Source organism: Miniopterus natalensis, chromosome X, assembly GCF_054644295.1.
Source record: "Miniopterus natalensis isolate mMinNat1 chromosome X, mMinNat1.hap1, whole genome shotgun sequence".
Classification (NCBI taxonomy): Eukaryota; Metazoa; Chordata; class Mammalia; order Chiroptera; family Miniopteridae; genus Miniopterus; species Miniopterus natalensis.
The window spans coordinates 95,073,731-95,094,710 of record NC_142103.1 but is presented as its reverse complement, the minus strand read 5'-3'; the positions used below and the strand labels follow the sequence as shown (position 1 = coordinate 95,094,710).

General features: G+C 39.0%; 1 protein-coding gene and 1 pseudogene across 2 annotated transcripts in view; both read left to right on the top strand.

Annotated features, from left to right (window-relative positions):
- The window catches only part of MBTPS2 (membrane bound transcription factor peptidase, site 2), a 42,989-nt gene extending 25,469 nt beyond the window's left edge, over positions 1-17,520 (top strand). Inside the window, exons 6-11 of one of the 2 annotated variants that reach the window (XM_016199374.2) lie at positions 734-852; positions 1,747-1,927; positions 12,199-12,293; positions 12,655-12,850; positions 14,771-14,846; positions 16,108-17,520. In XM_016199374.2, the coding sequence (XP_016054860.2) occupies positions 734-852; positions 1,747-1,927; positions 12,199-12,293; positions 12,655-12,850; positions 14,771-14,846; positions 16,108-16,330 (890 nt within the window). In that variant the 3' untranslated portion in view covers positions 16,331-17,520. The remainder of the gene's footprint in view (positions 1-733; positions 853-1,746; positions 1,928-12,198; positions 12,294-12,654; positions 12,851-14,770; positions 14,847-16,107) is intronic. The other variant, XM_087813352.1, reaches the window with a different exon arrangement.
- On the top strand, positions 2,310-4,515 carry LOC107526799 (thioredoxin domain-containing protein 5 pseudogene; annotated as a pseudogene).
- Positions 17,521-20,980: the final 3,460 nt, after the last annotated feature.

Sequence of the window (20,980 nt, the reverse complement as noted above, 5' to 3'; positions counted from 1 at the left end):
GTTTCTATATCATAAATATGTGGTCCCACCATGGCCTATTTCAAGGTGCCAACCCAAAGTCCTTAAAGGAGGAATTAGGAAGGGATTCACACAGTTGGCTGTGGCAAGCTGGTAGGAGCAGGCTCCAGGACATTACTGGGTTCATCTAACCATCTCTGTTACATATATGGTGGAGGTGGTTATAGTCTGTGACATGATGTTAGATACATACTCTATTTGGCCCGCTAATAATATTCTCCATAATAGTTTAATTCTTAAAACAGTCTTTTTCCAATACCATTTGGATTTCCATACCCCAGTTCAGCAAGAATGTTTATTCCATTTTAGCTTTTATTTGAATAGTTCTGACATTCCTTTCGAAGATCACAGGTATGTTTACATTAATAATGTATACATTTTCTGAAAAGAGGCAATAGTAAGTAGAAGATATTCATTCTATTTGTTATACATATATGTATATATATCAGGTATATATAATAGAATATAGATTTTATTGGTATTAAATCATATTAGCATGCAGTCTTCCTAATGTGGTATTAACATACTTTTTTTAAATTTTAATATGTGAAATGGAAGAGGTGTCTAACTGAACATCTGTCTGCTATACTAATAAGTAGATCTATGCCTCACAGCTTCTGGTTACTAATTTATCAGAATGCCCAGGAGTTATGAGGTCCAAATACCTATGTCGCTCCTGCCCCTGGTCCAGCTTATTTCTTTTTTCCCTTTTCAGGCATCTGGCATAATTTCGTCCTTGCGCTCCTGGGTATTTTAGCCCTTGTCCTCCTCCCTGTGATTCTCTTGCCCTTTTACTACACTGGAGTTGGGGTGCTTATCACTGAAGTTGCTGAGGTAAGTAGTGAATTACTTGGGCAGTTTTTCCACCAAATTTTGTGAGGTATCACTTAACGTTTTATGTCAGGAACTTTTATACAAGTTCTCCTCATAGAATGCTCCGTTTCTCCTGAAGAAATTATTGGCAATCCTTTCAAATCAAACAAGTAGTTTTGTGAAACACATTGTCTTTTTACAAATACCAAAAATTATTTCTGTTCTGAGTTACAAAGATAGTATAAAGATTTTTCTCCCTGTAATTTGTTGATAAAATATGTTATTTACCTTTACTGTTTATTTTTATAACTCTGCTTTTAAGTCAAATGTCTTTTGACATTTGAAACCTAGGCTAGCTGGCTAGCCAGAACATGTCCTGGGAGCTTGCTTAGGTCTTCAACTCTGTATTTCACCCCCTTAGTAACTGCTACTGAGATATAGCATCAAGTCTTCTATTCAGACTTGGGAAAGAGGAAAATTACCTTCCTGAGCAACTGGCTCACATATTCGTTGCGCTGACAGTATGCTCTGCTTATTTGGGATTGTGTCTAGATAAGGACTTTTCTTACAATTTTATTCACTGAGGATATAGGAAAATGAAGGCGTGCTGATGACTACTTTAACAAAAAAGTTTAATTAGCAGTGTACAAAAAACTTTTAATCTTACAGATGGCAAGTGGGTTTTTGTTTTTTCAGTTGCAAAAAATCCAAAATCTTGGTGAGTTAGGAAAAATACCTACAATTGTTGGGTTTTGTTTTAATTTTGTAGGATTCTACATCTTGGATTCAAAGCTGAATTATTTTATGTATATTCAAAATAATCTATTTAATTCAGTGTCTTTAACGATTATTTGCTCAGATTAATCATAGCTTGTTTTCGCACATTATCTGATTTGTTTTTGCCCTCTTCCCAAGGATTCACCTGCAGTTGGACCCAGAGGTCTTTTTGTGGGAGACCTTGTTACCCACCTACAAGATTGTCCCGTTACTAATGTACAAGATTGGAATGAATGTCTAGATACCATCGCCTATGAACCCCAAATTGGTTACTGCATAAGTGCATCAACTTTACAGCAGTTAAGCTTCCCTGTTAGAGGTGTGTATATTTCCCTCTGCATAATATAATGCTTCAGGCAGCAGTACTTGCCATTCACCAATCTTAGATTATGTCTATAGATTCATTTTGTTCTAATTTCTTTAAAACAAGTCAGAAAAGCAATAATAGGCCCAAACTAGTAAACATTCTTGGTGAATCGGGTACTAATATAGATATGTCTCCTTTATTATTTATTGTTATTGAACCTCTAATTTCATAGCATAATATTTGAGTTTTAGGACTCTAGAATCTAATTATTTCTGCATTAAAAAAACCAAAAACGTGTGCTCTCTGCATGGCGGCGGGCAGCTGCCACTGAGACTGGCGGCCGCTGCGAGAGCGCGCCAGCCCCGCCTTGTTGAGAGCGCGCCAGCCCCGCCCAATGTCGGCGTGCCCCGGCCACCTCCTCCTAACGCTGCCCAGGCCGCTGGACCTGGCCACCCTGCCGCGTCTGCTGCTGCTGCTTGGCCATGGCAGCGGCGGGTGCTGGGGCACCAGGGCCTAGGAGCCGGGCCTGGCGGGGGATGCGGCGGGGGGGGGGGCGGGCGGGGGCTGCTGCGGGGCGGCGGGGGGGGGGGGGCGGGGGCTGCTGCGGGGCGGCGGCGGCAGCGGGGGGGGGGGGCGGGGGGGGGCGGGCGGGGGCTGCCGCGGGGCTGCGGCGGGGGGGGCCGGGCGGGGGCAGCGGTGGCAGTGGACCGGCCTATAATGAGGTCGGGCAGGAGCTGCATGCCAGGCGCCTGTACGCGGCCGACGTGTTCGTGCACGAGATCCCAAAGCCCACGTGGCTAAAGTGGACTGCACAGCCAGCTCAGAGGTGTGCTCTGCCCAGGGGGGTGTGAAGATACTCCACCTTGAAGTTTTTCAAGCCTGGCCAAGAATCTGTGAAGTACCAAGGCCCCCGCCACTTCCAGACACTGCAAAACTGTATGCTGCAGATGCTGAGTGAGGAGGCCCCCACACCAGAGCCAGAAGTAGAACCACCTAGAGCCTCTGAGCTCAAGCAGGGGCTTTATGACGTGTGATGTGAGCAACTTTCAGCTGCCCATCACACAGGGTGACCACTTTATCAAGTTCTTCGCTCCATGGTGTGGTCACTGCAAAGCTCTAGCTCTGACCTAGGAGCAGCTGGCTCTGTGCCTTAAACATTCTGAAACTATCAAGATTGGCAAGGTTAACTGTATGCAGCACTATGAATTCTATTCAAAAAACCAGGTTCGTGACTTTCCTACTCCTCTCTGATTCTGAGATGGTATAAAGATTGACCAGTACAAGGGAAAGCAGTATCTGGACCACAGAGAGAGTATCTGGAATCACAACTCCAGAGTATGGACAGGGGTGTCCCAGAGACTGTCCAGCCCTCAGAGGCCTGGGTGCTAGCACCATTGGAGAAGGAATAACTTTCATCCAGTTTTATGTTCCGTGGTGTAGTCATTGTAAGGATCTGGTTCCTACTTCGGAAGAATTCTAAAAAGAAGTTCCCTAGTTTGGCAGAGGTCAAGATCGCTGAAGTGGACTATACTGCTGGGCGGAATACAGAGGTGGGCAAGCGTAGGTTTATAGTTGTGAGTATGCAAAACACAGTTTATTCTTCTATTATTATTTGTTAATTATTGTATTATTTTCCATATGAACAACTGTAGACTTACTTTTACCCACCCCTGTATTTGCAGCAAGTACTCTCAGTACGAGGCTATCCCACAGTTACTTTTCCACAGAGGAAAAAAGTCAGTGAGCACAGTGGAGGCAGAGACCTAGAATTGTTGTATCACTTTGTTCTGCAACAGGCAAAAGATGAATTATAAAAAGGCAGGCGCAAGTCGCCTATCCTGCCTGGCCTCCTGGGCCCAGTGTGAAGAAGCTAAATCATGCAGATGCTGAGTTTCAAGTGGCGGTTATTCAGATAGGTGAATGTACTAAACTTGTGGTATCTTTGTGTGTTTTTTAAGCCAACACGCTCTACAGATTCTTAAGTTTCTTTAAACATGTAACTATTTTCAGTGGCAATCTATCATCCTCTTTAACCTTCTCTTGATGAAACCTTAAATGGTTTTCTTTGAGACTAAAATAGAGTTGAGGAAAATCAAATTGCCGGACTATTTTTGGCTCCTGAATGATACTGGTGAAAGCATCATCGAAAGCATAGTTTTTGAACTGCTCATGAGGCTGGACAGGTGGCCATGCGGCAGTATTGATGTTCCTCTGATCTGTAGGTCACATCGACTTATTAATAATGTGGTTGGTCTGTAGCTTGGAGCAGATTTAAAAACAAAAACCTCATTAACTCTGGAAGATACCTTCATGGCCACTCCTGGGTTTTGTTTCTGTTAATACTTCTCTCATCACGAGAGGCTTGCCATGAGGAAAGCAATGGTACTTTTGACATGGACCTGAGTAAGATAATGCTGACGCCATAATCTTATGTGTGCATTCATATTTGTCAGATAGTGTTCAAGGGATACTTCTATTTGTTTCTCATGGGTGAAAGATTTCATTAATTAGGCTAATATGAAGTCAAGATCCATGTAAAGATTCTTAAGATTTTTTTTATATTTTTTTATTGATTTCAGAGAGAAGAAGGGAAAGGGAGAGAGATAGAAACATCAATGATGAGAGTCATTGATCAGCTGCCTCCTACAGGTCCCCTTCTGGGGATCGAGCCCGAAACCCAGGCATGTGCCCTGATCAGGAATTGAACCGGGATTTCCTGGATCCTAGATCAATACTCAACTGCTGAGCCATGCTGGCTGGACAAAATTTTTAAGATTTAAAATCCATGTTTAAGAGCCCTAGAGTTTGGCTCAGTGGTTAGAGCATCAGCCCTCAGACTGAAGGCCCCAGGGTTCAATTCTGGTCAAGGGCACTTACCTGAGTTGCAGGCTTGATCCCGGGCCCCAGTTGGGGTGCATGTGGGACCCAATCAACTCACATTGATGTTTCTCTCTCTCTCTGCTCTCTGAAAAGCAACAGAAAAAATATCCTTGGGTGAGGATTTTTTTAAAAGTTTATAAAAAATAAAATCCATATTGAAGTCCATGTTTAAGATTTGATGTCTCCCATGGAAAATGTAGGCATGGAAAATTCCACAAGGCTTGTTCTGACTATTCTATTAACTTGTAGAAAGATTATGGTTATGTCTGCAAGAGGACTAGAGAAGATTTTCCAGGTCCTGGTATTGGGGACCAGGGCAACCTTGCAACCCCACTACAGTGCCCTAATTGGAAGCAGTTTCCGTTCTGCAGCTAGGTAGTCCTTTTAGAGGCTCACTGTACATCGTCTTCCTTCACAGAGGTTAACCATCATCTTTACGAACAGTGGGATTAACTTGATCTAGAAACCAAAGAAGGAAATAGGCAAGACTGAGTCAGAGAAAAAATAGGCCATGCTACCATCAACACTAGCATCCTTATAATTCATGCCATCCTGGTTATTAAACATTTTTACTATCACCCTTGGAAATAAGCAACCATAGATTTAGGCTCCCTTAAGATAGCTAAATGTATGTTCTTTGCCATCGGTTTGTTTACACTATGATACTCTCTAAATAAACTTTAAAGAAAAAAAACTTGGGTTAAGTCAGCATTCAAGCTCAGCCATAACCAATTAACTAAATTCCAGTAATTAAATATCCCTTTGCTGTATGGACGATGGCTTGTCCAAAGCTATTTGGGGTTGAGTTATGTGGCAGGCATCCAAAGGAAGTAATCTTGGCTTCCGAAAATATCCCCTGAAGTCAGATCTGTTGTTCTGTATAGCAGGTGGCAGGGTGAAGCAAGTTTATTCTCAGAAGCTGCCAAATTTATTTTGAGTTCTTTCAGCTCTGATAAATCGGCCTCGAACTCTTTATATAAAATTATGGGGTCCCAAATTATTGAAAGTGTTGGGAAATACAAATTATGCTCACAGACTATATCTTTAAGTCAAGAAATGCCCTGAATACTTGTCCACATTTACTGGGGTTAGGAAATGTGATTAATAATCAAGAATAACTTGACTAAACTGCTGTGTGCAACAATGGCAAAGAAGTAAGAACTTATTTTGAAAGTTTAATTTTGCATGTATAACCCATTTTTAAGAACTTTATATTGTAAAAATTTTTCAAACATACATAAAAATCAAGAGAGTAGTATAAGTGAACTTATGCATCCTTCTTTCAGCTTCAGGCAATTGGGTACTTTAAATACTACCTTCAGTTGCCTCACTTTTGGGGGTAGTATTTAAAGTACTGTACATCCCAGGCATCCTACCATTTCATCCATAAGTTTCAGAATGTCTTTAACAGATGATGACTTTTTAACATGACCACAGTACTGTTATCACCCCTAACAAAATTAACAATAATTCCTAACATCTAGTTGGCTTTCCCTGTTGTTTTATGTTTTTCCCCCTAGCCATTTATTTATAGTTGGTTTGTTTTAGTTGGATGATATGCCTTTAAGTCTCTTTTAACTTGTAACAATTCTTCCTGGCTTTATACATATATATATATAATCATTGAAGAAAGCTAAGTCATTTGTTTTGTTGGATTTCCCATATTCTGGATTTGTCTGGTTATATCTTATCCTCATGATGTCATTAATATGTTCAGATATCCCTCAGATTTCCTCTAGAGGCTTGATTATATTCAGGATCCATGGCAGGTGGGAGTGGGGGCAAAAATACTCCTAGGTAGCACTCATTACTTCCGGTTGCATCCTATCAGGAGGGAAATAGTGTCTGCTTGTTTCCCTCCTGGTAATGTTTATTCGGTAAGCTAACCTGATTCTTTAAGATTGAAATATTTGTCAATTTTTCCTATTCTCAAGGGCCACTTACCATCTTCCAAAACTTTTCAGTTGACAGAAGGTTGGTATGTAACCCACAATGTGTTCTTCTCTAAGAGAAATAATCCATTATTTCTTACTTCTTAAGTACTTTATCATTTTTCTCCAGTTTCTGTAAATTTGGTGTACTCTGTATTGAATTACAAGAGCCATAATGACACAGTGATCAGAGTTCTCTTCTTCAATATCGATTTCATCTCCTTAGGAGTGAGTGACTTCATTACTCAATACGTGTTGATTTTACATTGTGATTATATCTGATAAACCTGTACCTCTATTTAACCATTTTTAAATTGAGTATATATACTTAGCCAGTTTACAGGAATCTTAATGACTGTAAATGTAATTTGAAGTATATACTAGATTAATGTTAATGGCCGACTTGAGCACCTGGGCCTTGGACATTTAAGAAAGCTATGAATTGATAGTATTTTACATGTATCTAGGTACCTATGTTATCTTTCATTATGACTGGAGGAGAATGATAGAGCCAAATATGCTAATACAAAATGGCCAATATTCCAGAAGTAATTCATGTTCAATTTGAATGGAATTCAGTACACATAATTAAAATTCTAGGAATGTATACCACTTCAAAATAATAAAGCCACCTTGGAAAGATGTGACTCTGTGAGTGGTCATAAGCTATCCCAGCCAATCACTTCTGACCCATTGTTTCATATCCCAACTCTCCCTGGTATATTATTAAAATTATAAAGATATTCCCTAAGATTATTAATTAAGATATTAAGTAGACTACATCTTCTCAAAATATTAAGATTTCTGGCAAATAAGAAAAATGTAGTTAATCTACCTGAAATGACTGTTTTTTTGTTTGTTTGTTTTTTGTTAATACTCACTCGAGGATATTTTTTTCATTGATTTTTAGAGAGTGGAAAGGAAGGATGGGGAGATAGAGAGAAACATTGATGTGAGTGAGACACGTCTGTTGGTTCCCTCTTGCACATACCCCCACCAGGGCTGGGGAACAAACCTGCAACCCATTCCCCTGCAACCCAGCATGCCCTTAACTGGAAAGGGAACCCGTAACCCTCCGGTGCCCAGGCCCATGCTCTACCACTGAGCAACACCAACCAGGGCTGAAGTGACTATTAAATTGTTGAGACCTTTCTTTTTTCTTTCTGTTAATCCTTCCCTTTTTGATTTTTAAACATGAATCTGCTTTCATTCTACCTCTGCCCTTGGTGCATGCGGCAAGCCTAAGGAGCTTATTCATATACTCCTTGGAGACTGAACCACCTTTCCAGGAAGCCTGAAAAAGGACATTGGGGGGGGGGGGGCTTGGAGCTCTTTGCACCTGTGATAGATCTCTGGTCTATATCCATTTGGAATAGAAAACAAAAACTTTTCCCCCTTTCACATTCAAGCCTTTGCTTTAAGATTGCTGGGTGGCCCTAGGCGGTTTTGCTCAGTGGTTAGAGCTTTGGCTCTTGGACTGAAGGGTCCTGGGTTTGATTCCAGTCAAGGGCATGTACCTGGGTTGCAGGCTTGGTCCCTGGTCCCAGTCGGGGTGCGTGCTGGTGGCAACCAATTGATGTGTCTCTCTCACGTCAAAGTTTCTCTCTGTCTCTCCCCCTACCTTTTACTGTCTAAAAAAATCAATGAAAAAAAGTATCCTCCAGTGAGGATTAACAACAAGAAAAGATTGCTGGGTGTTCATGTGCCACTTAGTGATTTGGAACTAAAAGTTACAGGCAAGAACTAGTGTGGCTCTTTGGGGGAACTATTTTCCTCTCTTTAGTTTGAGGGGACTTTCTTCATATCATATATACACAAAGCAAAATTCCTTTTTTCTTCTCTGAAAGCATTATCTTGAGTAAAAAAGACTACAGTTAGCAAGTCCAGCATTTGAACTACATTTTAAGAGAATATTAACTACTGAAGGCAACTGCTCCCTAAAATGAAGCTGTGAGCCCAGACCCAGGCAGTCCCCTTGAATAGCCTGTATTCCTGTTCAGAAGAGGTGAGGGTGTATGCCCATAACTGCCTGGCAACAGGAGTATTATTCTGTCTTACATATCGTTAACTAAAGTGAGAAAAGACCCTTCCCAACCCTGTTTAAGATAATAAAAGGAAAACTACAGGGATCTTTTCCACATGTTTTGAGTACCCAGATTGTTTTTAGGCCCATATCTTCTGTAATGTTTGGGAGAAAAGTGTCTGTTTTCCTATTTTGAACATCAAGTAATAATCTAAGATTTCTTTGCTATCCTGAATTGAAAAGAGAATGTATGTGTGTTTTTAATTTTTAAACTACTAGGTGATGCTGGCATAAAATCTACTGTAGAACTACGAATAAATAGGCTTGCCTCTCCCTGTGGTGGAGCTCTAACTGCATTTATGTGTTTAATGAGCTAGGGTAAGAAAATTGTTTAGTTCATTTTAGTGATATAGAAAGTAGTAGGAGCCCAGCGGTTGAGCATCGACCTAGGATCCAGGAGATCGTGGTTCGATTCCTGGTCAGGGCACATGCCAGGGTTGCAGGCTCGATCCCCAGTCGAGGACGTGCAGGAGGCAGCTGATCAATGACTTTCATCACTGATGTTTCTCTCTCTCTCCCTCTCCCTACCTCTCTCTGAAATCAATAAAGACATATTTTTTAAAAATAATGAAAGTAGTAGGAACTATGACCTATAGATTGGAAAAGTCTCTTTCCAGCCTTATTCGTAAATTGCCTCCGTTCTAGACTATTCTTTGAAAACTAGGTGATTTCTATGACAACTGAGGGCCCATCTTAGGGTACATTCAGAATTTGAAGGTTTTCCCTATAGTGGAATTATGAAACGGATCTGGTCTTAAATTTCCCTAATTGTCTCTTAGACTGGGGAGATTTAAGGGACAATTCTAGTCTTCAACTCAAGTTAAATTGAACCTATGAATGCCTCTGGGACCTTCCGTTGCAATCTCGAATGCTCCTTCCAAAGCAGAATTGGATTGGCCTCTCATGGTTAATAGAAGTACCTTAAGGAGAAAATTTTCTGTGACATTCAGCAACTAGTTCTTTAATATGACCCAGTAGAAAAAATTCTAAAATAAAATATTTTTTAGACCCACAACTTTTTAAAAATTGATAAATAGAAATGTCAAGTTTACTTCTCACATGATAACAAAATACTTAACTTTTTATTGGAAAATTCTGCATGTCAGAGATACTTAATCTTGTCAGGACAGCCACAGCCATGGATTCATGTTTCGGTTGGAATAATCACATAGGAAGAAGCCATTATCCAGAGGTTGAAAATTAGTGGTAGCCTAGAAGCCACTTCCAGCCTCTGCAAATGTATTTGGTTTGGCTTGCATTGTACATTTTAAAATTTTAAGTGGCTGCTAATATTTAAAATTCAAGAAGGTACAGATGAAGATCCAGATTTCTGATTCCTCTTGGAATAAAATGGACAAACTGTCAAATCTGGGCCCCAAGTTGAGTGGCCTGGCTGTTAAATCCCTTAGAATAGGATATATGTTTTCTAATTCATTACAGTTCCCCACACACTATCCATCTATTTAAAGTCCTAATGATTCCTTTATTCAAATGAGTAAGGTGAGGAGGAATTAGAGTCTGCACTCAAGTGGGAACAGATAGAGAGAAAAATGATGACGAGGTAAATATTGGTGGGACTTGGCAACTATACTGACGGTTTGAGCCTGGATTGATTTTTTTTTTTTTTTTTTTTTTTTTAATTCTAAACAGCTTTCTGCCTTGTTCTTTACTGTTGGGCTGAGGCACAGGTTTGTCAGTGCCATTTGATACTCACAGTTTGCTTTCATATTCTAAATATGATTTGTCACCCCAAGTTTAAATATCTATTCAGTTATAATAAGGAAACAAAACTACCCATACAGCCAACCATTGCAGAGAAAATGATGCATTGGTTAGTGTGCTTCACCTGTTCTGTTCTTCACTTTGTGTTGGCCAAGGAGAAAGAATAGTGGCTAGGGAAGATCTAGTGTAGCCAGTACGAGATATCTTCCTTAAATAACCTAGTTTATTTATTTATTTATTTTTTAAATATATCTTTATTGATTTCAGAGAGAGGAAAGGAGAGGGAGAGAGAGAGAAACATCAATGATGAGAGTCATTGATCAGCTACCAGCCCGCAACCCGGGCATGTGCCCTGACCAGGAATCGAACCCCGATGGCCTGCATCCTAGGTCGATGCTCAACCGCTGAGCCACGCCTGGTCGGACAAATAACCTAGTTTAGAAAAAAAAAAAACTATTTAAAAACAAGCAAAAGTCTTTGGCTGAAATACCGGAGTCCTTATAAAATCACATTGCATATCAACTAACATTTTCATGGCAGTGTTCCTGCAGACACTCTTGTAATAGAAAAGCTTTTTTGAGGGGGGGGGGGGACTGGAAAACGTACTTTTTTTGTAGTGCTGTAGTGACTTTGTTCATGCCCATCTGAGTATGTCAGTGTGAATATAAGATTCTAAATTTAGTTGGTCCTTGCCATACATCAATTTATGCTTTCCAAGTGTGATGTGCTGAATGCAGGAAACCTTCCAAAATAAATACATGGAAATCTTTTCTTGTGCTACCTGCATCAGTGATTTAGCTTCCTTATTCTGCCCCAGATACCAGTGAAGCAGTCTGCCAAAGAACTTTATAAAGTATTTTTTAAAAATATATCTTTATTGATTTCAGAGAGAGGAAAGGAGAGGGAGAGAGAGAGAGAAACATCAATGATGAGAGAGTCATTGATCGAGCCCGCAACCCGGGCATGTGCCCTGACCAGGAATCGAACCCTGATCGCCTGGATCCTGGGTCGACGCTCAACCTCTGAGCCACGCCCGGCCAGGCTGCCAAAGAACTTTAAAACAATAAATTAATAGTGGGAATAAACAGTTGTTTCTGTTATCTTTCAAAAATGGTAACTGGATTATTGGTGTGCAGGAAAATGTGTACACATCTGTGCGGTCAAATTGGCTGCCCTGGTTCCAGGAGGAAAGCCCTAAGGTAAGCCTGGAGATGAGATAGGTATTGATGTAATAGTGATTTCCTTAGGGATGAGAGTCTCTCAGGCATCCTTTGGCCCACTCTGCTAATACCACCATGCAGGAGCTCAGTAGTGATATCGGATCAGTGGCATTAGGACAGCTAATAGTGGCTCATTAAATATTTGTGCTTGACCAGCTGGAGGTATTTTAAAGCCCACTGAGACTCTGGAGCTCCAGCTTTATGAGTGGGTAAGTTTATATGAAGACAGCTAACCTAGGGTAAGTGCTGCTTGATTTCAATTTGGACGTATATCTTTTTGTAATGTAAAATCAAACTCTACAGTGAGTAGCCATCAAGCTGAGCTCTAAATTATCCAGTTGTTTCTGAATTCATATGCATTTTCCTTACTGTTTTTGTCTTGAATGCAAAATTTTTATTACAAATATAATTCTATATAACAGATTCTAATAAACTATTTTTCTTTAGCATACAAACGGCTAGATGGTTCGATTGAATGCTGTAACAACCAAAGCCTCACAGATGTGTGCTTTTCCTACAGAAATAATTTTAATAAGCGTTTGGTAAGTTGTCCCTGAAGCTTTCTTGCTTGTCTAATACAGTTATTATATAATAAGCAGATAGAGCTAAAATGGAATCTATGAAAACTTCTCCCTTTTGCTTTGTATCATTTTATTAAAATCTACATTTCCCATGTCACATTTCATCTGAGAATCTTTAAAAATTTATAGTGGTAATATCTTATTTGGACAAAGTAGTATACTTGAATCTAATTTATTGTAAGTGTACATAAATGTCATTTCTTTTACATGAAATTCTTTCTTAATATGCTAGGTGACATTAAAGATATTGAAAGAATGTAACTTGGTGATTTTCTTTTAATAAATCATTTTTGGTAGTGACTAATTAATATTTTATTCATAGCATACCTGCCTACCTGCCCGGAAAGCAGTTGAAGCCACCCAAGTTTGTAGAACCAATAAAGATTGTAAAAAAAGCTCAAGTTCAAGTTTCTGCATAATACCTTCTTTGGAAACTCACACTCGCTTAATAAAAGTGAAACATCCACCTCAGATCGATATGTTGTACGTAGGACATCCACTGCACCTGCACTATACAGGTGAGTATTATGGTGGTAGACCCTCAGAAAATCATTAAGATGACATATATTCTCAGTGGTAGAAACTCAGTACAAATCCTTGCATTTGTTTGTTTGTTTTTTCTCTTTAATTTTTTAAACTTTATTGATTTGAGAGAGAGAGAGAGAGAGAAACATTGATTTGTTGTCCCACTTATTTATGCATTCATTGGTTGATTCTTATATGTGCCCTGACCGGGGATCAAACTCACAACCTTGGCGTATCAGGGATGATGCTTGTAACCAAGTGAGCTACCCTGCTGGCGCTGCATTAGTTTTATTTGTTATAAATTTGATCACTTTTCAAAGTCTTGTTAACTTGTTCTTATTTTTAATTTAAAAAAAATTATCAGTTACAGTTGACGTACAATCTTATATTAGTTTCAGGTGTTGCTAACATTCTTAAGCATTAAATAAAATTTAGGCAATAGGAAAATAATCTGAATTTACAAAAGCAAGATGGAGCTGAACCCCAGGTCTGCCTTTGGAGAGTAATACATTTTTCCTTCTCCTCCACTTATGCCCAAGTCATAGAGCTGGCCTCTCAGATAGTCTGTGAAAGTTTATTAAATTTATCCAAGCTCCCAAAACAGTCGTATGAGCAGCATACCCCAGAGAATACCAGGCATCGTAGGGATATGATGATAAAGTAATTTGTGCGTGATATGAATTTTATGTGAGCATAATTTTAAAACTGGCAGCATAGTTATTTGAACAGTGTACAGCTTCTCCATATGGCTGAAGATCATATAGTCTATCTCATTTTGTTGTATAAGCCTTTTTATATTCCTTTTTAAAATAACTTACTGAAATATAATTCACATACCACATAATTTATGCTTTTAAAGGATACAATTCAGTAGTTTTTAATATATTCAGAGCTGTGCAGTCATCACCAAAATCTAGTTTCAGAATATTTTCACGTCAAAATGAAACCCCACTCACATTAATTAGTCATTTCTCCCCAGCACCCCCTCAGCCTTTGGCAACCACTAATCTAATTTCTATTTCTATCAATATGCCTGTTCCTCACATTTCACATAAATGGAATATTTTGTGACCAGCTTCATTCACTTAGCATAATGTTTTCAAGGCTCACTCATGTCTAGCCTGTTCCAATACATCATTTTTATGGCCGAATAACATTCCATTGTATGGACAGAGCACATTTTCTCTATTCATTAATCAGTTGATGGACATGTGGGTTTTATGTTCCTCTTTAAAAGGCTCTCATTGCTTCACAGTCATATCCTAAGATACCACCTGGGTCATTCTTATTTTTGAGTTTTACAATAAGTGACTAGAATACAAATATTAAATACATCCTCAACAAATGAAGGAAGGTCCCCTTTTAGGGTAGTTCAGAAGTGTGTACTGTGTGTTCTACTTAATCACAAGAAAGTTTTTAAATATTTTGAACAAAAACAGGATTGTGGAATCCACAGAGTGGAAGAGACTCTAAAAATTCTCTAGTCTTAATCCTTCTTTTAGCAAGGAAGGAAAAAGAACGAGACCCAAAAGGTTAAGTGCACAGTAGTTGTAGTGAATGTGACTAAGGTTGTACCTCTCTGAAAGGGTAAGGACTCTTGATGTAAATTCTGTGTTTATTGCGTCAGTCTCTATATTTGGTATTCCTATTTGGTATATAGCCGGTTTTCTCTTATTCTCACCTCAAAATATAAGTACACACTGGGACATGAATTTCTGTATTCCAGTATTTTCATGAGATGTTAGTAGAATAATTGATTGTTTTTATATGTGGGGCATAGGCTGTCCTTTATGATTGGGAAAGGCTTTCTCAATCAGTTTAATAGGCTAGCCCAATTTTTGACTATATGGCAAAATTCATAATGTTTATCTATATGAATAATATGCATTATTCCTCTTATTTTTGTTTTTTAGTGAGCATCACCAGTTTTATCCCACGTTTTAACTTTCTAAGCATAGATCTGCCTGTGGTTGTGGAGACGTTTGTCAAGTATCCTTTCTGGTGTGAAAATGTTTTAAAAGTGTGTTATTTGGAACTTGAACAGTCTTACCTTGAATAGAGCATGCATAGACCTTACAAATATCAATTAGTAACAACTGAAAAAGAGACTTTAAGTTGAAAAAGATCAAGTTGTATGTAGGAGGGAAGTCATCAGAGGAGAGAGATTGAAAGGGAGGAAGAAAGTTGAAGCATTTGGAAGGGATGGAGCCTGGGATACAAACCTAGACTTGAATTGTAAAGGAAGAAAGCTTCAGTTACTAATGAGGTGATGAATTCCGCCTCTTCTGAGCTTGTTAGCTCTGAACAAATGGAGGAACGCATAAGAGAGAGCAAACTGGTTTTCACTACTAAAATAGCAATTCAGAGGGCAAAATCTCTTGTGTTCTTTAGCATGTTATCTTTGCATATACAAGATGAAATTTTTTTTAAAAATTATGTAGAATTTGAATAAACTGAACAGCTCAGAGGGTTTCTTTTTGCCACTTTTAAATCTTTTTAATTTCTTTTATCAGTGACACTGGAAAAAATGAAATAAAAAACAAATGAGCAGTTACTAAAAAATATGTACAATCAAGATTGTATCTTGTAGATAGTAGCTTTGTCTCAGGGATTTACGCTATAACCTTATAGATGATGGTAAAATGGAGTTATATAGTTATATTTACCCTATAACCTTATAGATGATGGTAAAATAGAGTTATATAGTTATATTTACCCTATAACCTTATAGATGATGGTAAAATGGAGTTATATAGTTATATTTACCCTATAACCTTATAGATGATGGTAAAATAGAGTTATATAGTTATATTTACCCTATAACCTTATAGATGATGGTAAAATAGAGTTCAAGGGGCCAAAATCTTTGTTTCCTAACGTAAGGTAATACTTGTAAGGTTCAAAAATAGTTTTATTTCTTATTCCTTCCCAAATTCCTTTCCTCGTTGTATCATTAAAGAATTAAGAAAACTTAGTCTTTCTAAGAATTCATTATAGAGTACCTTAGTTTACAAATGGTCGGCCTTTATTTTTCTAGTCAAGGTTTTTGAACTTTGAAATACTTTGTCATTTGTTTTAAATAGTAGCGATTTAAGAAGGAATGGCCTGTACGGGTGGGCACAGATTCAAAGAAAGGAGGGAAGTCACCTGTAATCTCCAATCTAGTCCTAATAAAATACCTTCTTCTGACTCCAGGAAATGTGGCTTCCACCCAGACCTCGCAGTCGGTTCCTTAACTGATTTTAACCAGGTACCTGATCTCTCTCTCAGGAGCTCTGGCGATCGTTAATGCAGTGCCCTGCTTTGCTTTGGATGGGCAGTGGATTTTAAACTCTTTCCTGGATGCTACCCTTACCTCAGTGATTGGGGACAACGATGTGAAAGACCTGATAGGATTTTTCATCTTGCTTGGCGGCAGTATACTTTTGGCTGCCAACGTGACCCTGGGACTCTGGATGGTTACAGCTCGGTAATACTTGCACTCATCTGACAGGATCTCTGAGTTACAACATACAATACTGAAACCATTACTCGGTATGAAATATAAAATGTTCCCTTAAAATTGCATTTTAGCCAACAACTTTTAAGCTCTTTCTATATCCAGAGTATCCAAGCTCTAGGATGGGGATAAACAGAAGAAATGCAAGGTCTACTCCTTGACTACATTTTAGTTTCAAAGGCTGAACTTATAAACTGCAGATGCTTGTGGAGCAGTTTCTCAACAAGTGCAGATTCTTGTTAAACTACGCGTACCGTGTCGCAGTATTTTAAAAGGAGAACAGAATTGGGTAAAATTAATTGAAGGGAACTTGTTGAAAAAGCATCATTAATCCTGATTTGAAGGAGACCAGACTTTGGCCAAGTGGAAGGGTGAACATTTTCTTGGCCCATATCTCTTGTCCTTTGTCTTGTTTGAAAAGTATTTTAAAATTTAAGGGTGTATTGTTTTGTCCTCTGATAACTGAGGTTTGACTACAATTAAATTAATAAAATTTTTTAAAAGAATCTGCTGACAGGAAAGGGAAAAATCTTTGTCAAATGATGCCAAATAAGTGAACAAAGTAGGAAATAGGACCTGCAATACCTTGAAATAGGTTTTTGCCCCACAAGAGTTACCTCTTTGATAATGCGTTTCCCACTCCCTCACAGCAGCACTCGGCCTTGACACTTAGAATGACCTGTAGGAAGTGTCTCCCACTTGCACCATATGAGCCAAGGCAGTTAGGGTTGAACCTCAGAACTGAGCTGGATCTTCCAACAGATCATAAGACACATCATAGGATGTCTGCAGTCCTGGTTACCACTCTCTCCAGAGCTTTGAAGCTTGGAACCCTTCCAGGGTAGACATTTTCTCTTATGCTGCTGGGGTTATCTGGGTCCTGGCTCCCAGGTTCCTGTCTTCAAGGAGCAACTGCCTTAAGCTCTGAGCTATGCTCTGTCCTCACCAGCAGCTCCCATGTTTGTCTCTGTTGGGCAATAAAACATCTAGTCCTGGCTTTCCATCTTTCCCCTGAGCTACCTCTCTGGGTCCGCAGAACACTTGGTAGTACAGTGAGAATGGCTACACCTGAGTACAAACGTGGATTTGCCAGAGCCTGGGAACCGACTCGTGCCTGAAAAAGCCCCGCCTAGTTCGAGGTCTTTTGGACTGCAGATGCAGCCCTGGGAGAGCTGGAAAGGCAGCAGGCCACTGTGGTTTTAGAAGTGTATGGGATGCTTTACTTGGATGACCAACATGTCCTCATACGCTCAGGAACACTAATAGTCATGTATCCAACTTCTTCACTGAGGGAGATTAACCATGGGGTTCACCTTTTCCAGATCATTGTGTTGCTCTTCAGGCACTAAAACTTTTAAATCATTTTTAACAAACTCTTTAGGTTGTATTACACATTTGCCTGCCTTCTTAAACAAATTATATATTGAGTATGATTTTAACCTTTAATTAGTGACTTGAGGTCACCAGTTATTAGCAGTACTAAAACTGTGCAAATTATTGGTTTATCCCAGGACAAACGCATTTGTTCTGTTTTCAGACATTCATTCAGGATCAGAGTGTATTAGCAGAGTAATGTTCAGACCTGTTCAGGAAGAACTTGGGGAATACCGTGAAATACTTGGATAATTAATTCGATCACATGAACTAAGCAGCTTACTAATGATAATGTTGTATATGTGCAGGTAATTTTTTAGAAAACAAAAAATTTAATAGAAGAAATTCTTCCCATTAATTTTTTATTTTCTGAGTGAAAAATAAGTCCCCAACTACATCATTTTCTTGTAGGTTTTAAACACCTTGGGCTGTTGCTCCATAGGGTCAGGATTTGGGAGCCACTCTATTACGGTATTGAGCAAATCAGTCCCATTCGTATACATGGAAGAAAGGAAAGAAATGTTACGTGTTGTCTCTTCAGCTTGATTGTGGGCACTTCTAGAGCAAGGACCATGTCATACTCTTTGCATCCCTGACACAGTGCATGAGACATCATAAATACTTAATAAATGTGGTTGAATGGGTGACGATTAGTGTTATTTATGGATTAGGAAAGCATGTATCTATTTAAGTAAGCTATACAAACTATTGAATATTTACTGTAAATATATGTTAACATAAAAAAAAACTCAGAACGTCTGTGTGTCCCTGGTAGATTATCATCTTTATGAAAATAATCCATTTTGTTTTCTGTTGAGCAATTACAGAAATGAATTATTTCGAGGATTTGAAGAAAGTGTTCTTTCTGTGTCGTCACTTTGTTCAACGAAATTTTATTTTCAGTGTTCCTACTCTGCATTGTTTACATTTTTGAGGATTTTTAAAAATCACCTACAATCTGTAAAGAATGTATATATTCTTTTCAGCATCTCAGTTTGAAAAACCATGCGGTTAAACTTGACCTTTTGATAATCACTCTTGTAGGTCATTGTCTGTTTTAACATAAATTGTAAACATGTACGTCATGGATATGTGGTTCTCAGTCATCAGTTCGTCCTATGGTATTTATTGACTGTCCATATACTAGTGGTGCACAGAGATTTTTTCTCTAAATCTTTTGACTGTGCTGTAATTCATTCTTAGGATTTAACTTGAAGACACCATAGTTTCTGGCATTTGATGTTTAGTAATAAAAGAATAAATGTGTACCAGCATTCTATGTTTTATCATCATCTGTGTGTTGTCTTTTAAAAAAAATTGTATTATTTTCTATGAAAATTGTTTCCTTTACATGCAGTACCATCTTAGTTGTTTTTACTATTTTTATTTTTAGAGAGAAACATCAATGTGAGAGAGAAACATTGATTGGTTGCCTCGCATACGTGCCCCAACCAGGGATCGAACCCACAACCTAGGTATGTGCCCTGACCGGGAATCGAACCCACCACCTTTTGGTGCACAGGACAATGCTCCAACCAACTGAGCCACAAGCCCTGGCCGATCTTTGTTGTCTTTAAATTCTTGATTCTAAAAGCAGCCTTTAGTTTTCACTCAAGCAGTCTGTATGTGAAAGTTGTTGGAAAGAAGTCTTTTTAAAATAACATTCCTGTGCTCTCACTACTGTTTTGGAAATGGCCTGTTTATGGATGAAGAAAGACGACTACAGTGGTGCCTCGGTTTTCGAACATCTCCATGGACAAGCATTTCAGGTTACAAACACCCTAAACCCAGACGGCAATGCTTCAGTTTTCGAACCTGCCTCGGAAGCCGAACATGCCCCGCGGCTCCCGCTGAGGACGAGATCCTGAGGCCCAGCTGTGGGCTGCGGATCCTGGGTTTGCGAACTTGAACAGGCTCCAGAACGGATCACGTTCGAAAACCGAGGTCCCGCTGCATCAGGTTTCCTTTCATTAGTGTCCGACAGAAGTCTTCTTTAAGTTAGTCTATGTTTTTAGGGATTCTTGAAAGAAAAGTGTTTCGACTCTGACATTTGGTTCTTCTTGACCTTTGGCCCTCGTGCTTCCTCCCTTGTCCACAGAGCCTACCTCTCTCCCATAGGTACACGTGCACACACATGCAGGCACACGCGTGCTTGCACGCACACACTCACTCTTTCTAGGTTACTAAAGGCCGGATGAAACAGGCTGCAAATTCAGCCTGACTCCTGATTGCCTGGCCTCGTTCCCCTCCTCTTTCTTGCTTCTGATCCCATCAGACCACAGTTAGAGCCACGAGACTAGGTGACTGTTTATCTATCTAAACCACTTTTGTTATTAGCAGCTTTACTGAGGTGAAATTACATACCATGCTGTTCACCTGTTTGAAGTGTGCAGGTCCTTGTAAACCATTTTCTTTTAGTGACTAATCAACCAGTAGTATACATATGTTTAGTATAATCGAACCTTTAAATGAACACGTGATAAAAGACTGGGAAGGGTTTCTGTGATGTCACAGCTATTTCAACTTCAAAGTGGTTTTAAGCACTGGAATAGAGTGGAATAACTTTATATTTAAGGTGAAGCATGTGATATACTGTCTTTGAGACAATAAGCCTTTTTAATCAGTGCATTTGCAAGCTACCCTTATTGTTTAGGCCATACTAATTTGAATAATCCATTGTATAGTTATCAGACCACGGCAGACTAATTGAATGAAAGGAAAGCCTCTATTTCAGAACCTAATGCCACAGCAGATTATACTCAGGGTGGAGGCAGAAAAAAAATGGCTAAAGGAAGTCGCAGTTCTAATTACCAAGCAGGTTATATTGTTTGTGTAATTTAATTTCCCATTAAAGAGAGAAAAACACCCTCATATCTTAGTTTTATTTAGATAAAATTTTATGTATATTCAGTAATTGCCCCTGCCTATTAACTGTTTCTCAAATTTTCCTACTGAAGCATTCCTGACACTTTAGAGGAGGGAAAACCCAGAGGAAGCTAAGAGTAGAATCCTGTAATTGGCTCTCCATCCTATAAAGTTGAAGTCTCACTTTATTTTAAATTCATGTGTTTTGCACTCCATTAATCAGGCCTCATAAAGCCAGTTCTCTTAAAGATACGAAACTAAATTATAAAAGAATTAGACGCAAACAGTATTAAGATTTTCTTCATGTCTAAAACACATTGGTAGAAAGTCATTTATGAGATACGGTGTATAGACTAGAGACAGTCTATGATGGTGTTTTTGTTTA